Below are 18,522 nucleotides of genomic sequence, written 5' to 3' on the forward strand. Positions count from 1 at the left end.
GAAGAGGGAAAGCCATCTGGAATATGAGGGATGGGGGTGATGAAAGAGATGGAAAGGGGTAAAGTTCACCTGAAGAGGCTGGTGGCTGGGCAAGAAGCAGGCAAGAAGGAATCAGGGCAGGATGAGTGGGGAGCAGCCTCTCTATAAACAGCAGAAGCAGGTGGGAGAATATACCAAGGGAGAGCGAAGCGAGAAGCAGCTTCCAAATACACCCAGACAGGGCAGGGAGGCCGAGCAGCTCCAGACACTCCCTCTGCTTGCAGGTGGCAGCAGTTTCGGTCCCTGGCGGATGGCAAGAAGGCAGCTCTGACGTCAGCCCTGAGCATCCAGAACTACCACCTAGAGTGCACAGAGACCCAGGCCTGGATGAGAGAAAAGACCAAGGTCATCGAGTCCACCCAGGGCCTGGGCAATGACCTGGCTGGGGTGCTGGCGCTGCAGCGTAAGCTGGCTGGCACCGAGCGGGACCTGGAGGCCATCGCTGCCCGGGTGGGTGAGCTGACCCGGGAGGCAAATGCTCTGGCTGCTGGCCACCCCGGCCAAGCCCCTGCCATCAACGCCCGGCTGGGAGAGGTGCAAGCTGGCTGGGAGGACCTCAGGGCCACCATGCGGCGTCGAGAGGAGTCGCTGGGCGAGGCGAGGCGGCTGCAGGACTTCCTGCGCAGCTTGGATGACTTCCAGGCCTGGCTCAGTCGCACGCAGACCTCTGTGGCCTCTGAAGAAGGGCCAGCCACTCTGCCTGAGGCAGAGGCCCTCCTGGCCCAACATGCAGCCCTGCGGGGAGAGGTGGAGCGGGCCCAGAGCGAGTACAGCCGGCTGCGGGCCGTGGGTGAGGAGGTGACCCGCGACCAGGCTGATCCGCAGTGCCTCTTCCTCAGGCAGCGACTGGAAGCCCTGGGAACCGGCTGGGAGGAGCTGGGCCGCATGTGGGAGAGCCGGCAAGGCCGTCTGGCCCAGGCCCATGGCTTCCAGGGGTTCCTGCGGGATGCTCGCCAGGCCGAGGGTGTGCTCAGCAGCCAGGTAAGAGTCTCGGAGGGAAACAGGGACCAGGGGAATGCGGAGTGGTGGATGGGGAGGAAAATGGAAAATGGTAGCAGGTAGAGTAGGTGAGAAACAGGACGGGCAGGGAGAACATATTAAAAAAAACACATGGGAGTGAGGAAAAAAGATGTAACTGTAACTCACCAAAACTGACTTAAGAAGAAATAGAAAACCTGGCTTGTCATATAACTATTAAGGAAATGTAATCAGTAGATATAAATAAGAGAGAACAGGATTTGGAGTATTACTGGCCTCCAGCCCAGCTCCCTTCTAACTTCCCGAGACATCCGCATAAGCAGGCACCATCCCTCCATCTTCAGAGCCAGACGGTCTCCCTGCTCCTCCCTGGTTGGCCTCCCTGTCTCAGGTGGGCCCTTGTGTAGGCTCCTTCTGAGAGCCTGAGAAGTGAGCTCGGTACTTTCTCTCCCACACAGGAATATGTTTTGTCTCACACGGAGATGCCAGGGACACTCCAGGCTGCTGATGCCGCCATAAAAAAACTGGAAGACTTTATGAGCACCATGGAGGCCAACGGTGAGCGGATCCGTGGGCTCCTGGAAGCCGCGCGCCAGCTGGTGTCCGAAGGCAACATCCATGCTGAGAAGATCCAGGAGAAGGCAGACTCCATTGAGAGGAGGTATGATGAAGCCAGTGGGCACTTGAGGGGCCCTGAAGGGAAACCAGCGAGAACAGGATGGCCTCACATATGGGAACATGGCACTTAGACTGACTAAGTAGAGGAGGAAGAACCAAGTAGCCGGGAGGGACTAAGCCACGGGTGGGAAGCTCTGCCTCCCCGACACTGGGACGAAATGAAGTCTCCTCGGGTAGCTGGCTGCTGGACATCAGGATTCCCGCGTGGTCTTGCAGCCCCACGGCAGGTATTGTCCCTGTAGGGGAGAACTGAAGGCTTCCAGGTCAGTTAGAGGGTCACAGCCCTTTCCCAGCAAGCTCAAGGGTTTCACAAGGGACTGTCACTACAGACACAGGAAGAATCAAGATGCAGTGCAGCAGCTTTTGGGCCGTCTTCGGGACAACCGAGAGCAGCAGCATTTCTTACAAGATTGTCAAGAGGTGACGCTCTCAGTCCCCCACATCCCCTCTGACACCCCCAAGCCATCGGTCTCCCACAGGGCCCTCTCTCTCTGAGCCGACAATCAGTCCATCTCAGTGTTGCCTGAGCACGTGAACCCCTGCATGGCTTCTCCCCACGTCCACCACCTCTCCCGGCCCACCCTGGTCTCCTTCCTGCCTCACACTCCCCTCCGTCCCTCCCTCTGAAACATTAACGTTCTCTGCCCTTCTCCATCCCTGCTCTGTGCTCGGTCCAGCTGAAACTCTGGATTGACGAGAAGATGCTGACGGCCCAGGATGTGTCCTATGATGAGGCCCGCAACCTGCACACCAAGTGGCAGAAGCACCAGGCGTTCATGGCTGAGCTGGCCGCCAACAAAGACTGGCTGGACAAGGTGGACAAGGTAAGTGATGCAACAGGAGTGGCAGGAAGAGAGCCTTTGGGACCTTCTCCTGGCGGGGTCGCAGCTGCAGTGCCGGGGAGGGTCCTGGGTCAGGATCTGGCTCTTTCAGGGTGAGAGATCATGGAGCCCTTGGTGCCAAACCTCCAAGGTGGAAAGTAATGGTCCACGGAACAAATGCCTTAGGTCTTTGGGCCAGTGACCCAGAACTTTGAGAAAGGACAAATTAGTCAGCAGCCAAACTACAGCTTTGGGTCAACATGATAACTATTCCTGGGTCCAGAGCAGGACGATGTCTTCAGCAGGGTCAGCAAACTTCTGTAAAGGGCCAGATGGTAACTGTTTTAGGCTGTGCGGGCCATGCAGTTTCTGCTGCTACTACTCAACTCTGCCAGCGTCATGCAAATGCAGCCATAGGGAATACATAAACGAATGAGTGTAGCTGGGTTCCAATAAATCTTTATTTATAAAAACAGGTGCTGGGCCAGATTTGGCCCTCTGGCCAGTTTGCCAACCTTGCTTTTGAGTCTCGCTTTCCTGGTTCTTAGACTCCCACCCAGCTCTTCCTCAAGAGCTGAGCACAGGTAGAACTTAATTTCTACTCAGCAAGTATTCCCAGACAGCATTCTGTGAGCTCAGCTCTCTGCTAGGTGTTGCAAGGTATATAAAAGACACTTTCCTTCCTTCAAGGGCAGCATGGTTGGGAAGAGGAAGAGACCAGCAGGTATGCAGCTTTTCCATTTGTTCAGCAAATACTTACTTGGTGCTACTATATGCAAAGCTTCGTGTTAGGCACTGAGTGGGGAACGAAGGTGATTCCATCATGGGCTCCACCCTGGAGGAATGCCCAGGATATGAGACATGTACACAGCTAAACTCGATCCAAATCAGAATATAACGAGTGTGGTAAGAGAGAGCCCAATAAAGCCTGGGCACTAAGGAGTGAGGAGATGTGGGCATCTGAGAAGCAGGGGCCTCCAGGCCAGTCCAGGAAGGACGAGTAGAATTGGGACAGGTGGAGGGGTTGGGGGAAGGATGTTTCTTGGTAGAGAAACTGGAAAGCAGGGGTGTGGAAGTGTGGTGCCTGTATGGGAGCAAGGGGGTAAGTCAGTCTGGCAGAAGCACAGAATGTGTGAAGAGGCCATGAAAGAAAAGGGAGGACCACATGAGGACAGTGCACTGAAGAGTGGATGGTGCTGAGAGTTTGTGAAGTCACCCAGCAGTGCTTGACTCCTGGCAGTGTGTGTAAAATGGCCAGAAGGCAGCATCTTGGTTTGTCTTCCCCTGGGAGCGGATCCTGAACGAAGCTTCCAGCACAGGCCACTTCCATGGGAGGCTATGGCGGGGACGCCAGCAGGGGCTGGGGGGATGGAGTGGAGAAGGGAAGGTAGTCAGTGAAGGATCCCCTACCATGCCAGCTACCGCGGTGGGCAACTGGCGCTCAGCCCTCAGGGGGCTCCCTGGGAGGCGCTGTGGAACATGCATCAGAGTTACCCCAGCCAACACAAGGGCGCCCAGCGTTCTTCTGTCAGCTCCCTGTCCGTCACTGGTGAGGGCGGCTTCTCGGGGCAGTAACTCCCTGGCACTTCCAGCCTGCCTGGGTGCTGCCCTCCCCTCCCCAGAAGCAAAAGTCCTCAAGCAGAAAGGCTGGGAGTGGGAAACCAGGTGAGACTCACTTGCCAGAGTTCAGGTGAGGGGTGATGAGCTGAGAAACATGAAATGATGGCCGATTAGACAAGACCACGTGCAATGTGACATTAGAAACCACAAGCGCCAGGGAACGCAAAATAAGGGAAGAGCAGAGTGGCTTCTTAATTGAGATGCGGTTGGAGCTGGACCATGAAGAAGGAGTAGGGCAGAATCAGCTGCGAGGGTAGGGAAGCTAGAAAGGGTGGAAAACCTTGGAGAAGAGCCCATTAATGAGAACACCCAAGAGCTTGGTATGCCAGCCCCACACCCTGCTATTGGCCTGTGAAGTTCAATGGTGTCTCATTCTGACACTTGCCCCTCCTTGTCCCACACCCAGGAAGGGCGAGAGCTCACTGTTGAGAAGCCAGAGCTGAAAGCACTGGTATCAGAGAAGCTGGAGGACCTGCACAGGCGCTGGGACGAGCTGGAGAACACCACCCAGGCCAAAGCCCGCAGCCTCTTTGATGCCAACCGAGCTGAGCTATTTGCCCAGAGCTGCTCTGCCCTGGAGAGCTGGCTGGAGAGCTTGCAGGCTCAGCTGCACTCCGACGACTACGGCAAGGACCTCACCAGTGTCAATATTCTGCTCAAGAAGCAGCAGGTGCGCATGGTGGGGATGGTGAATGGCAGAAGAAAAGAGGGGGATGTCTGCAGCTCTTAAGATTCATGAGGCCATTCTCAGGCCTCACAGACAACATCTTTACTGGTATTTCTCAAAGCGATTCCCATGGGCCACTGGGGTCAGAATCTCTAGGAGCGTGTGTCAGTCAGAGTGAAGCTGGGAGACAGAAACCACACTCTAACTTGAACAAGGACAAACTTTAGTGACAAGAACTATTAATTAGAAAAGGTGGTTAACTCAAAGGAGTAAAGAGAACTCGAAAGCAGGGGTCAGAAAACTTTTTTTCTGTAAAGGAGCAAATAGTGAGTATTTTGAGTTTTGTGGGTCATATATGGTCTCTGTCACAACTATTCAACTCTGTCCTTCAGGGTAAAAGCAGTTGTACGTAATGCATAAAAGAATGTTGTGGCTGTGTGCCAATAAAACTTTATTTACAAAAACAGGCAGAGGACTGGGTTTGCTGATCCCTGCTCTAAAGAACACAGGAACAGCAAATGTAGGGAGCAGCTCCTACCCCTAGGGCTGAGGAGGGGGACCCCAGGAAGGAACAGGGTCCCCTCCTCCCATCCCAAGGCTGAGGCTCAGGCCTCACTGGAATTTCTTCACAGGATGGTGTAGAAATTTGCTGGGGTATTACGGGTCGAAGCAGGTCTGAAGCTAGCTGGCCAGCAGGAAGTTGCCACTGGGATGCCAGCAAAACTTGCTGGAGGGTGAGAGACACTGGGTCTCGTGCACACCATGGGCAATTGTGCTATGGGAGCAAGAAGAAAACACACTGGAACCATAAATAGAAGCCCCTCCTGTGCATTGTGGTGTCCCTCCAGCGCCCTCTACTGACAAGGCTTAGCACTGCTGCAGCTGGTGAAGGAAAAACGTTTACAGGGTCCAGTTTCACCCACTCAAAATGGGCAAAGATGGACTTGGAACTGCATTGGATTTGGGACTGAGAGACAATAAATTGATAACTGGCACAGTTGTCACACACCTCCTGGATTCTTATGTATATTAACATTAATATACGTAACTTGATGTATGTTAACGAGATCTGCTGATCTAGGCCGTGAAAAGATCCTCTCCCTGGGGTGAGCCCCAGGGATAAGAATTCACGACTGGCTTGATATAGACCAGTGTCTCCTCTGAGTTTGAAGGTGGAAGCTCGGTGACAACATCTCCTTCTTCTGGTTGGCAGATGCTGGAAAGGGAGATGGCGGTGCGAGAGAAGGAGGTAGAGGCAATCCAGGCGCAGGCAAAAGCACTGGCCCAGGAAGACCAGGGTGCAGGGGAGGTGGAGAGGACCTCCAGGGCTGTGGAGGAGAAGTTCAGGGCTCTGTGCCAGCCCATGAAGGAGCGCTGCCGGCGCCTGCAAGACTCTCGCGAGCAGCACCAGTTCCACCGGGATGTGGAGGATGAGATCGTGAGTCCCTAGGATCTGGGATGGGGTAGAGTCTTCATCAGGACAGACTGCTCCCTGCCGTTGGCTCTCCAGTCTCCTTCCTGGACGCTGGGGAGATGCCAGCAGTGCTGTTTTCTCTTCCCTTTGGCATTGAACATCAACCCTCTAGGGACACCCATGGATGCCCTAGGTCCCTCTACCCCAGAACTGGAGATGACCATTCCCAACACACATCCACCAGGAGCCCCAGAAAACCTTCCCCCAGGTATCCCCACTATACGACCCCAGCTCTTACTTTGCCCTCTGGCCCTCATCTGACCCCCTCTTTCTCATCTAGTTGTGGGTGACGGAGCGGCTCCCCATGGCTAGCTCCATGGAACACGGCAAGGACCTGCCCAGTGTCCAGCTCCTCATGAAGAAAAACCAGGTGAGGCAGAGGCTAAAGGCAAAAGAAAAGGTCCTAAGAGCCTCCCCAGACTTGAAAGTTTGTTCTCTTAGGACCTCGGGTTTCTCTGGCTCCCCCATGATGCTGTGTGTAACCCTGGGCTTTAGTGGTTCACCTTCCCTCACCTCCGGAGGGTGGGTTTCTTTGATAGGAGATCACGTGGGTGGAAAGGGCGACCTCATCACATCCTTGGGCCAGAAAGGAAGGGAAGTGAAGAGACTCAGAAAGGACAAGGAGCAGGAGTAGGGGGTATGGCTTGCTGTCGAGTAGGTGTGTGTGTCGCAGGGGGATGGAGTGTGCGGAGGTCCCTTAGCAAGCTCTCAGCATTTCTTCTTCTGCTGCCCTGGACAGACCCTGCAGAAGGAGATACAGGGCCATGAGCCGCGGATCGCAGACCTGAAGGAGCGGCAACGTGCTCTGGGGGCAGCGGCAGCAGGCCCGGAGTTGGCTGAGCTACAGGAGATGTGGAGGCGCCTGGGCCACGAGCTGGAGCTTCGCGGGAAGCGACTGGAGGAGGCCCTGTGGGCCCAGCAATTCTACCGTGACGCCGCGGAGGCAGAGGCCTGGATGGGCGAGCAGGAATTGCACATGATGGGCCAGGAGAAAGCCAAGGTGAGAACCGGGGCAGAGCTCTGGCTGCTTCTTTCCTCCCCCGACCCCTGCTCCCTGATGCCACTGTCCCTCCCCCAGGATGAGCTGAGTGCTCAGGCAGAGGTGAAGAAGCATCAGGTATTGGAACAAGCCCTGGCTGACTATGCCCAGACCATCCACCAGCTGGCAGCCAGCAGCCAAGACATGATTGACCATGAGCACCCAGAGAGGTGAGCACAGCCGGGGGCCAGTCCCTGGGGGAGGGGAGCCAGTTCCAGGAAGGCTCAGAAATTGCAGAGCCTTTTGTACTACGTGTGTACAGAACCATCTAGAAAGCTGGAGAAGCAGGGACTTGACGAGTAGCTGAGGGACTGAGAGGGACAGGACTCTGTGGAATAGGCCAGGGGTCAGAGCAACATATCCTGCATTCTAAGGTGCCTCCCCCACCCCCGCAGCACGCGAATAACCATCCGTCAAGCTCAGGTGGACAAGCTGTACGCCAGCCTGAAGGAGCTGGCTGGAGAGCGGCGGGAGCGCCTGCAGGAGCACCTCCGGCTGTGCCAGCTCCGCCGCGAGCTGGATGACCTGGAGCAGTGGATCCAGGAGCGCGAGGTGGTGGCAGCCTCGCATGAGCTGGGCCAGGACTACGAGCACGTGACTGTGAGTGCGTGTGGGACGCCAGCTGCAGATCAGTCTGGGCAGAGTAGGGGACCCACCAGGAGACTGGCGCCTCCTCCTGGGCAGAGTGTCAAGGGGCAGGGGCCCAGACCAGGTTGTACAGATGCTGTCCTCTGGGTTTTGAGGTATTTAATTTGAAGAATTGGGCAGAAAAGAGGACCTGGGGCTGCGCATAGTCGTGGGCAGAAAGGAAATGACCAACAGAACTCACCAGGGCAGGGTGGGAGGACCGTGAGATTCTGTCCACAGTTTGGGGGTTTGGACCCTCACTGGTCCAGAAATATGGACCATAGTTAGGATATCCTGGTAAGAAAACCGAAGGTTCCAATCACCCCAGTACCTTTACTGGGGGCTGGCAGCTGGGAGCGTCAGTCAAATCCGAGGTCATTGAGAATCAGCTGCTTCTGCTCATTAGCTCAGCCCTGATGAAGAAACCTGTTTTGGCTCACATGGCCCTGGGGGAGAGAGATGGGTTCTCAGTCTGGGGTGGGAGGACTTGCCCCATGAGGCAGGGACCACATCCACCAATGTCACAGCGTTATCTGTGCAAATGCTTCATTCACCAGATGCTCCGGGACAAATTCCGAGAGTTCTCCCGGGACACAAGCACTATTGGTCAGGAGCGCGTGGACAGCGCCAACGCATTGGCCAACGGGCTCATCGCTGGGGGCCACGCCGCCCGGGCCACCGTGGCTGAGTGGAAGGACAGTCTCAACGAGGCCTGGGCTGACCTGCTCGAGCTGCTGGACACGCGGGGTCAGGTGCTGGCAGCTGCACACGAGCTGCAGCGCTTCCTGCACGGGGCACGCCAAACGCTGGCACGGGTGCAGCACAAGCAGCAGCAGCTTCCTGACGGGACCGGCCGGGACCTCAATGCCGCCGAGGCCCTGCAGCGCCGACACTGTGCCTTTGAGCACGACATCCAGGCCCTCAGTGCCCAGGTCTGACCCAAGCATGGGACGGGGGTGCCTCAGGGGGTTCAGAGGAGACCCCGTGGGGCATGTGGGAATGCTGGAGGGATGGCATCCTCAGCAGGGCCACTTAGGGATGAGGTTACAATGATCCCAGGAAACCACCTCTGGCCAGGGGACATCTAGCCACTGCATCCACATCTTTAGTGACAAAGCTCTTTGAGGACCTGTGACATTTTTAGATGGTCCCGATGGCTAGAGGATTCTTAATGTCATACTAAAATCCATCTGTTGGTTCCACTTGGTCGCTAGACCCACCTAAAATAAGCATAGACCCTTCCTCCAACTGTTTAAACCCAGTCAGCCCCTACCCATGTCCTTTCTTCAGCTGAAAATCACATTCTAGCAATCTTTGAGGTCCCCCACGTGCTGGACCAGCCTCTGAAAGCTCAACTGGCTAGCGGCCCTTTTAAAGGGCTGACCACCCCCCCTAATACTCAGGCTAAGACCAGCCCCCTACCCTTGTGAGACCCAACCATGCAGAGTGACAGGGCTTACTCTGGGCACTGGCCCTCATCTTTCCCAGTCCCCCACCCTCTGCTGCACCTCCTGCTTCTCTGGCTGGTAAAATGGGCAGGAGGTGGAGAGCAGAGGCCAGGACCAAGAGAGGTTGCAGCTCCTCAGAGGCTCCCAGCTCTGCCTGACTTTGACCTGGGGCCCTGTAGGTCCAGCAGGTGCAGGATGACGGCCACCGACTCCAGAAGGCTTACGCCGGAGACAAGGCCGAGGAGATCGGCCGGCACATGCAGGCTGTGGCCGAGGCCTGGGTGCAGCTGCAGGGAAGCTCTGCTGCCCGCCGCCAACTGCTGCTGGACACCACGGACAAGTTCCGCTTCTTCAAGGCTGTCCGGGAGCTGATGCTGTGGATGGACGGGGTGAACCTGCAGATGGACGCCCAGGAGCGGCCCCGGTGAGGCCCAGAGTGCCTGGCGGCCTCCAGGGGTTGTGGGGTGCTGGCTGGGAGAGGGTAGTGGGCAGCGGATGATGCGGTCTCTGTACCCCCAGGGACGTGTCCTCTGCAGACCTGGTCATCAAGAACCACCAGGGCATCAAGGCAGAGATAGAGGCCAGGGCTGACCGCTTCTCCTCTTGCATCGACATGGGGCAGGGGCTGCTCACCAGGAGCCACTACGCGGCCGAGGAGGTGGGCAAAGCCTGGGCGTAGCGGGTCATCCTCACAGCGGGAGGCCTTAATGTTCATCTTGCCAAAGGTCTTTCTCTTTCTCTCATTCTTTCTTTGCAGAAACCTTTCACTTTCTTTCCTCTCAGTGTTATTTAAAGATTTCCCATTTTATGTTTCCCCCAGAACAGTCCATCTTTTGAAATAAGAAATCATTAGTTCCCCCATGTGAGACCCCAGGGTCCCCGGAAAGGCCCCACTGGGTGCTAACTCATGTCTCTGCCCCCAGATCTCGGAGAAGCTGTCTCAGCTTCAGGCTCGGCGCCAGGAGACAGCTGACAAGTGGCAGGAAAAGATGGACTGGCTCCAGCTTGGTGAGCGCCATGGGGCCGGAAGCTACTGAGGGCTCCAGGCACTGGGAGGAGGGCCTGGGGTCTTGTACCCTGTAGGAATCCTGGGCCTGGAATTCAAGGCACCTTCCCTTGGCACTGCCTGGCTCTGGCCTAAGGCCCTGATCTGGGGCAGTGGCGTTCTCTGTGTCCCTGTCCTTGAAGCTGCTGTGGCTAAAGTACCCTGCTGTTGCCCATTCTGATTTGCCGTCTCCCCTCAGTTTTGGAGGTGCTGGTGTTTGGGAGAGATGCAGGTATGGCGGAGGCCTGGCTGTGCAGCCAAGAGCCGCTGGTACGAAGCGCTGAGCTGGGCTGCACGGTGGATGAAGTTGAGAGCCTCATCAAGCGGCACGAGGCCTTCCAGAAGTCAGCCGTGGCATGGGAAGAGCGCTTCAGTGCCCTGGAGAAGCTTACCGCGGTGAGGGCCACAGGGGCCCAGGAAGCCTGGCCCCATCCCACTGCCCCAGGCCCTGTGCGCTGTCCTGCCTGAAGAAGACATTTCTTCCTTTCCCATTGCCCAAGAATCTCCCAGATGTGAGCCAAACATGCTCCACTGTCACCTCAGCTTTAGGTTGCCCTGGGTGGCACTAAGAGACACCATCTCTCCCACTGCTTCTAACCCTCACCTTCTTCTGGAATTATATTCTCCATCCTTCCTGTTTCATCAGGCAGGAGACAGTTCAGCTGTACCCAGCGCCCTGGTCCTCTTAAATGAGAACTTCTGTGCTCTGACCTCAGAATATTTTGACAGCTGGAGGAGCAGGAGCAAGAGCGGAAAAGAAAGAAGGAGGAAGAGGAACGGAGGAAACAGCCCCCTGCTCCAGAGCCCACAGCCAGGCTGCCTGCAGGGGACCTGGCCGACAGCCAGACGGCTCCTGATGCTACTTGGGACGGGTGAGAGCTGAGACACTTGGGGCAGACGGATGAGGCTGAGCCTGAACAACCCAAAGACTTATCATTCTCTATCGCCCTCTGCCATTCCAGAGCCCACCCCCGGCTACCAGCATCCTCTCAGCCAGCCAGTGTTAACGGAGTCTGCACAGATGCCGAATCCCCGCAGGTGACTGCCGCCACCCCCAGCACCCCAGCAGAACCTTAGCCCCACCCCCTGCACATCTTCTTACAGCCTCTTGTCCTTGTAGCCCCTGATGGAACAACAGAGACTTGAGCAGGGCAGCTTCCCAGAAGGGCCTGTGAGTTTCTCCAGGAGGTGTGGGTGTTGATAAGGGATGGAAGGGGATGTGAGCTGGAGGCCAGGGATACTGGGTTTAGGAGAGGGCAGAGACTCAAAGGAAATATGGGGTGAGAAGACAGGCTCTTGGGCTTTAAGCTCCACCCCATTCAGGTTAGGTATCTCCCATCTTATCTTTCGACACAGACACCATTGTCTTCACAGGGATCTGGTGCTGGGGACGAGGCCAACGGGCCACGGGGAGAGAAGCAAACCCGGACGCGGGGCCCTACCCCTCCTATAATGCCCCAGAGCAGGTCATCCGAGTCAGCCCGGGTTGCCACCTTGCCCACTCGAGGCCCGGAGCTCTCTGCCCAGGAACAGATGGAAGGGATGCTGTGCCGCAAACAGGAGATGGAGGCCTTTGGCAAGAAGGCTGCCAACAGGTACTGGGTCTGGCCACACAGTGCCTGTGGCCGCTCCAGTCTGCCTTATGAAGAGGCTCACCCAAACCTCTTCCTGGATAGATGGGGGACGGGTAGGAGCAGGGTGGGGCCTGTGGTGAGGGCTGGGAGGCTACAAAGATGACCGGCCTAGAGACAGGAGGGGCACTGGGCGTCCCAGGACAACTAAGCTGTTCCCAGGGTTACTGGCCCCTCAGAGGCCAGTCAGTCACCTATGTCGCCTGCACCATGTCCCTCCCAGGTCGTGGCAGAATGTGTACTGTGTCCTGCGGCGTGGGAGCCTTGGCTTTTACAAGGATGCGAAGGCAGCCAGCACGGGGGTGCCGTACCATGGAGAAGTGCCTGTCAGCCTGGCCAGGGCCCAGGGCAGCGTTGCCTTTGATTATCGAAAGCGCAAGCATGTCTTCAAGCTGGGGTATGGATGGAAGGTGCCCTCAGGATGGGAGGGGAAGTCATGGTGCTACGAGGCACAGGGGAGCCACAAGCTTGGTCTGAGTGGACTGGAGTGACAGGGCCAGGCAGCTGGGGACAGAGATGCAGGTGAGGGAGTGGTGGGGGACCTGGAGGTAGTCTACCCTAAGGGGAGCAGGAGCACCGCAACGCAAGCCTGTCAAGCTGAAAAATTATCCTGCGTGGGAAATCTTTAGGCAGGGGGGCTGGCACTCCCCTGTCTCCAGGGACCTCTGGGGCCTGCCTCTGCCTACCAGCAAGTAGCCAGAGCAGGAGGCAGGGCCTGGGATGGAAATGAGCTCAGCCTGGTCCCCAGCAGCCAATCGGGAAGGGTTTGCTTGTGCAGAGTCCTGGGAATCTGAAGAATGTGCAGCCCATGTCTGATCTGGCTCCCAGGCCGGGGCATGTTCTCCAGCCTGGTGATAACTGAGCTCTCACCAGCCTGATCTGGCCAGAGTCTCAGCTCTGCCCTGAGTTTTCTCTCTCTCTTAACAGCTTACAGGATGGAAAAGAATATTTATTCCAGGCCAAGGATGAGGTGAGCTGTCCCTTCTCTCTGTGTAGTCTTAGAACGTTCCAGTTGCACATTCCCCTTTCTCCCCTGGCCTCTCTCTCTTTCCTTGTCTTGAGCGTCTCATTCTTTGATATCAGACAACCCACAGTGTGCCAAGTGGATGTTTGTGAAGGCCACACCAAAACATGTTCCCTACCTTAAAGGGGATTTTTCCTCCAATGAGATGAACTAATCATCTCTGCCTCCCCTACATCGGCAAGCCAGCTGCCCTGGCACGGCTTTCTCCAAGCTGACAGGTGTCTTCCCACACCCGTGCAGGCAGAGATGAGCTCATGGCTGAGGGTGGTGAATGCAGCCATCACCACTGCGTCCTCTGCCTCTGGAGAGCCTGAAGAGCCTGCAGTGCCCAGTGCCACCCGGGGCATGACCCGGGCCATGACCATGCCCCCAGTATCACCGGCTGGGGCTGAGGGACCTGTCATACTTCGCGGCAAGGATGGCAGAGAACGAGAGCGAGAAAAGCGCTTCAGCTTCTTCAAGAAGAACAAGTAGTTGGGGGCGAGACCCAGGCCAGCTCCCTCCCTCTGTCCAGGAAACTGCCAGAGACCGTCGACAGGGACCACCCTCTTGTCAGGACAACTGCCTGCTGCTAGGGTCTGTTGCCAAGGTCAACCCATCACCAGGAACTGTCTCTGGGGACAAGTCAGTGTTCCCAAGGGTAGCCCTTCTCTTCTGCTATTTAATTCTAGACTGGTGGTGGGACCCAGGCGACCCCCAAATTCCACTCCCACCCTCTTCCCTTTTCCCCCCGGCCTTATGCCTCTGTCCCCCACCACAGCGCAGACAGCGCTGCACCCTCAACATAGGCCACGTGGGGACTGGTGGCCCCTGCCTCAGGGTCATTCTCCCACTACAGCTAGGGCACGCCATCCATTCCTTGCCCCTGGGGACCAGCCAGGACCCTCTCAGAGCTGAAGCAGGACCCGGGGGCAAGATTGCCAGATGACAAGCCAGGAGGCCGAAGCTCCCCCTTCCCATCCTTCCTTATCCTCTGACTCAAGTGGCCACTCCATCTCCATCGACTCTCAACAGCTTCCGGGTGTGAGTTGTTCAGGGGCAACCACAGCCTTGAGTCTGGCCAAGGAGGTGATTAAACAGCTCAGCTTCTCTTACTGCCTCTGGGTGTCTTTGCTTTCCTGACCACAAGCCTCCCTGCCTACACCCATGTTCTTCCCTGTGACTCTGGTCTCCTGTGTGTCAGGTTTCCACTCTGCCCCCAGCGTCCAAGCCCACCAAGAACCACATTATTTTGAGAGCCTCCCGACCTTGGTCTCATTTCCCCAGGATAATGACCTCTACTTTGCTGGGTTGACTAATGTCAAGCCTCTTTTCAGACCAAAGAAGTTCAGGATGATGTTAACAAGCAGTATTAATGTTAAAAGGCAGTGAATGACTACTTCCCTGGTGCACAGCTTTCTTCACTCACGATTCTCTCAACTGTTTTCAAAAATGGAAGACTGCAGAGCCTTGCCACAATCCAGTCTCGGCCACTGCTCAGCCTGACAGCGGAGAGTGGAGCACATAGGTAGTGATGACTGACCCCACCTTATGTCTCAATAGAGAAGACCCCAATCAAGGGAGATCAGACAGGGATCAGATAAATAGTAGGTTCCCAATCCACTGACTGATAGAATGACATTGCCCTGGGAAGCACAAGGTACATCCTGAGTATGTAAACAAACACACACGAGAATCTATTCTAGATTCAGAGACATAATAAAAAAAGGAGCAGGTGGCTTTCCCTCATCTCTAGCTTGGCAACTGGAGGTTTCAGGGCAGTAGTATTTGCCTTGGTGGCCTCCTACAGGAAAAGCCTTATTCTTTCATTGTTTCCCATACATACACAAACAACCATTTCTTTTGGGGGCTCAGAGAACTTTCCAAGGAAGCAGCCCCATCTTTAGCATAATCAGCCAAGAGCCCTGGCTGAGCAGACCCTGACTATCATCAGTCACAAAAAAGAAGGGGTCAGCTGTGTGCAGACCCAGGACTAGCACAGTACAGCCCCAGAATATTTCCAAACATGAGATGTGGTGGACCAGATAGCCCACAGAATAATTATCCCTTTCCCTTAAGAAAAGCATTTTTAGTATTCCAAAGTAAACATCTGGATAATGTAACTGTAACAGTCTGTCTTGGACTAAATGAAATAATACATCAGCCCTATACAGACACTTTCTTTTGTTCTTCAGATACAATTGTAAAATCTCCACTGTATGATGGAAGAGAAAGTCGGATGCTGTGGAGTGTTCAGGGCATCTGGGTATTTGTACTCCACAGTGGCAAGCCTAGCGGTTGGGGGAGAAAGTAACATTTGGAGATGGTAGAAGGAAATGCATATAGGGGTGAGAAATCAATGGAGAAATTATCATTTTGGCTGGTAAACAGGGCAGTGAAGTAAAGCAGCCCTGCAGAATATGGTCAATCACTGTGAATGGAGACGTAATAAAAACAGTTTGAGCACTTACATACACATGGTAGCTGAAGCTACCCGAGTGCATGAATCCTTAAGGACACAACATAGAAAAGGATAAGCATAAGGTCAGGAAGCAAGTCTTGGGAGACAGCTTCAGCTATGAGCGGAAAAGAAAGAAAGTTCCAGGAAGGATGACAGAATGGAATGGAGCATTGAGGGATATGTGGCAGGTTAGAGCACAAACATACAATAATGCAGGTACCACAAATCAGTGGGGGGAAAGGGACAGATAAAAGTGGGTCAATTATTTAGAGAAAAACTTTTACATTCTTACCTAACCCCACCTCCAAGGATGAACTCTAGATCTGTGCTGTCCAATATGGTAGCCACAAGCCACATGTGGATACTGAGCACCTGAAATGTGGCTAGTCCAAATTGAGATGTGCTGTAAGTGTAAAATGCTTTCTGGATTTTATAGACTAAAGAGGAAAAAAAATGTTTAATACCGCAATAATTTTTATGTTGATTATATGTTGAAATATTTCAGCTATATTGGATTTCAAAAATATTAAAGTTTCTTCAACTGTTTCCTTTTATTCCTGAAATGTGTTTACTAGAAAATTTTGTATATGTTGCTCACATATTTTATTTCTATTTGGATAGCACTGCTCTAAATGGACTACAGACCTAAATGTGAAAGGTAAAAACATTAACGTTAATAGAAGAAAATGTAGGAGAATATATTTGTGACTCGGGGACAAAAAAGCAAGTCTTATACAAAACTTCAAAAGCAAAAATTTTAAGACAAAAATTGATTAATTTGATTACATAAAAAATGAAGGATTTCTATTCAATGAAGGACTCCACGGACAAAGTTAAGAATTTGGTGGAATGAGAGAAGGTATTTGAAACCAATAAGGGGGTAATATCTAGAACATACAAGAAAATCCTGCAAATCAACAACAAAAAGTAGACTGTAACCTGATAAGAAACATGGGCAAAAGATACGAATAGGAAAATTACTGAAGAGTAAACCTCCAAAACTTAAGAGGAATAAGAAGAGATGCTTAAAATCATTAATAATCAGAGAGATGCAAATTAAAGCAACAATGATATACCACTCTATATCTATTAATACTGGCAAAAATTAGACAGCCAGATACTGTCAAATACTGGCAGAGACATTGAGATGCAGGGCCCCTCAGGTGCTGGAGGTGGGAGGGCAGACTGGTTTCAGAGGCAACCTGGCACTACCTGGACAAGTTAGTTCCACATAAACCCTACGACCCAGCAACCCAGCAATTCTGCCCTAGTTTATTTCCCCTCAAATTCTCACACCAATCCATTAGAGCACACATAATTAACTTAAGGATGTCAACTGCAACCTTGCTGATAACAGAAAGAGTTTGAGGCAATCTGCGTGTCCTAAACTGGGAGACTGGTAAATATGGTGGTTGCACACTGGAGTATTAGTAGTTAGTTATCACACAGAAACATAGTGTTTATGTGAAAAAAGTAAGAAACAATGAGCTATACAATACAGTTTACATAAACACTTGCATAAATTAATTTACCCAAATGTACAATGGGTGGACTTTGTTTACATCCGTATTAGAAGAAACCCAATGTAAAAAGATATACTTGAAACAATCTAGGGGAAATTTGAATATAAATATTAGATATTAGTATAGCATAGAGCTGATATTTTAATTAGAGGCAGATAGTGAAATCATTACAAGCAAAATGATACATATAAAAAGCTCCAGCCCACCCCCACCCTGACATGCACACACAAAAGTAGAGGGGCTACGTTAAATAAGATCAGCAAAATGTTGATAATTGTCAAATCTGAGTAAGGAGTCCATAGGAATTGATAATATTCACTACTTGTGCCTTTTTGAAAATGTCCACAATAAATCATTTTTTAAAACAGCAAAAGCAAAATATGCACTAAAAAGACATGTCTTGCAAGAAATAATACAAAGAAAATAATACGAAATTCATTTAATGGTTGCCTCTGAGGGAAAGGGAAGGGAGGTAAAAGGGAATAAATAAGAATGGGGAAATAGGTGAGGAGAAGGAGATGGAATGGTGTAGTCAGAGCTATGAGAAGGAACAGTATAAAAGCCCATGAGAAAAGGATGGTGAATGAATGAAAATTTTAGAATGGTGAAAACTGTTCAAAGGACATTCGTTTTGGTGACTTCAGAAAACCTGGGGAATTGGAGAGGAGGAAAGAACACAAAATACTGTGTATACCAAGGTAAGGGATAGCAGGTTCACACTCTCTATTTGCGAAGTTCTGGTACACAGGGAAAAAACCCAAATTAGAAAACAGTAATAGTGAAGATGAAAGCTATTTCAGTAATGGGCAAGGAGGTCCCTATATATGCTTTAAAAGTCTGAGTGTAGAGAGAAACTGGAAATGACCAAGAGGAGAAGGGAACAGGAGAGGTACACAGAATTAGGGGGAGACATGTGTGTTATCAAAATTGGAAGGACGGTGCCTCTTCTGAAATTGCTGAGAAACAAAGAATTCAGTGAAAGAAACAAATCAAAGTAGTTGGGGAGGAAGAGGGCAGCCTGGGGTATTTGTGCCTGATAGGAGAAAGAATAGCAATGAGGAATGTTGACTGACAATCACCCTGGCATGCTCCACTTGGAGATGAGCTCAGTCCATTAATCTCCATAAATGTCTTTTCTTTGTTCAAAGGTGGCCGTGAGTAATCCACCTTTATAGTTTCCTTTTTGCCACCAGGAGGTGCCCTCGGACCACAGCTGAATTTTGAAAGCTAGAAAGTGACTGGGGGACTCAGTTGCCCAGTCCTCGAGCAGCTTGATGTGGACGTGGAGACTCTACCCTACCCGCCCCCCGCCCCCCACAAGAAACCTCTCTGGGCCTCTGCACCAAGTATTCCTTTGGTGTGCTCATCACGGACTAGGCACTGTGAAGGACACACAATTAGTGCTCAATTCTCTGGCTAAAGAGAGATAACTAACCTTCGTATACACAGGACAAACAAAACACAGCTG

The 18,522-nt window shown here is 53.0% G+C and overlaps 1 protein-coding gene across 3 annotated transcripts in view; it reads left to right on the forward strand.

The window, feature by feature from the left end:
- SPTBN2 (spectrin beta, non-erythrocytic 2) overlaps positions 1-14,182 on the forward strand; it is a 36,890-nt gene extending 22,708 nt beyond the window's left edge. For 2 of the 3 annotated variants that reach the window (XM_074371678.1, XM_074371677.1), the window contains 22 exons: positions 264-1,020; positions 1,476-1,678; positions 2,025-2,115; positions 2,373-2,519; positions 4,543-4,806; positions 6,017-6,241; positions 6,558-6,647; positions 7,017-7,277; positions 7,356-7,486; positions 7,712-7,916; positions 8,501-8,875; positions 9,571-9,815; positions 9,911-10,049; positions 10,315-10,399; positions 10,636-10,832; positions 11,166-11,308; positions 11,399-11,474; positions 11,557-11,607; positions 11,811-12,031; positions 12,291-12,464; positions 12,995-13,037; positions 13,332-14,182. In XM_074371678.1, the coding sequence (XP_074227779.1) occupies positions 264-1,020; positions 1,476-1,678; positions 2,025-2,115; positions 2,373-2,519; positions 4,543-4,806; positions 6,017-6,241; positions 6,558-6,647; positions 7,017-7,277; positions 7,356-7,486; positions 7,712-7,916; positions 8,501-8,875; positions 9,571-9,815; positions 9,911-10,049; positions 10,315-10,399; positions 10,636-10,832; positions 11,166-11,308; positions 11,399-11,474; positions 11,557-11,607; positions 11,811-12,031; positions 12,291-12,464; positions 12,995-13,037; positions 13,332-13,565 (4,357 nt within the window). In that variant the 3' untranslated portion in view covers positions 13,566-14,182. Of the gene's footprint in view, positions 1-263; positions 1,021-1,475; positions 1,679-2,024; positions 2,116-2,372; positions 2,520-4,542; positions 4,807-6,016; positions 6,242-6,557; positions 6,648-7,016; positions 7,278-7,355; positions 7,487-7,711; positions 7,917-8,500; positions 8,876-9,570; positions 9,816-9,910; positions 10,050-10,314; positions 10,400-10,635; positions 10,833-11,165; positions 11,309-11,398; positions 11,475-11,556; positions 11,608-11,792; positions 12,032-12,290; positions 12,465-12,994; positions 13,038-13,331 lie in introns of all 3 variants that reach the window. The other variant, XM_074371676.1, reaches the window with a different exon arrangement.
- The last annotated feature ends 4,340 nt before the right edge of the window (positions 14,183-18,522 follow it).

This window comes from Camelus bactrianus, chromosome 10, assembly GCF_048773025.1.
Source record: "Camelus bactrianus isolate YW-2024 breed Bactrian camel chromosome 10, ASM4877302v1, whole genome shotgun sequence".
Taxonomy (NCBI): Eukaryota; Metazoa; Chordata; class Mammalia; order Artiodactyla; family Camelidae; genus Camelus; species Camelus bactrianus.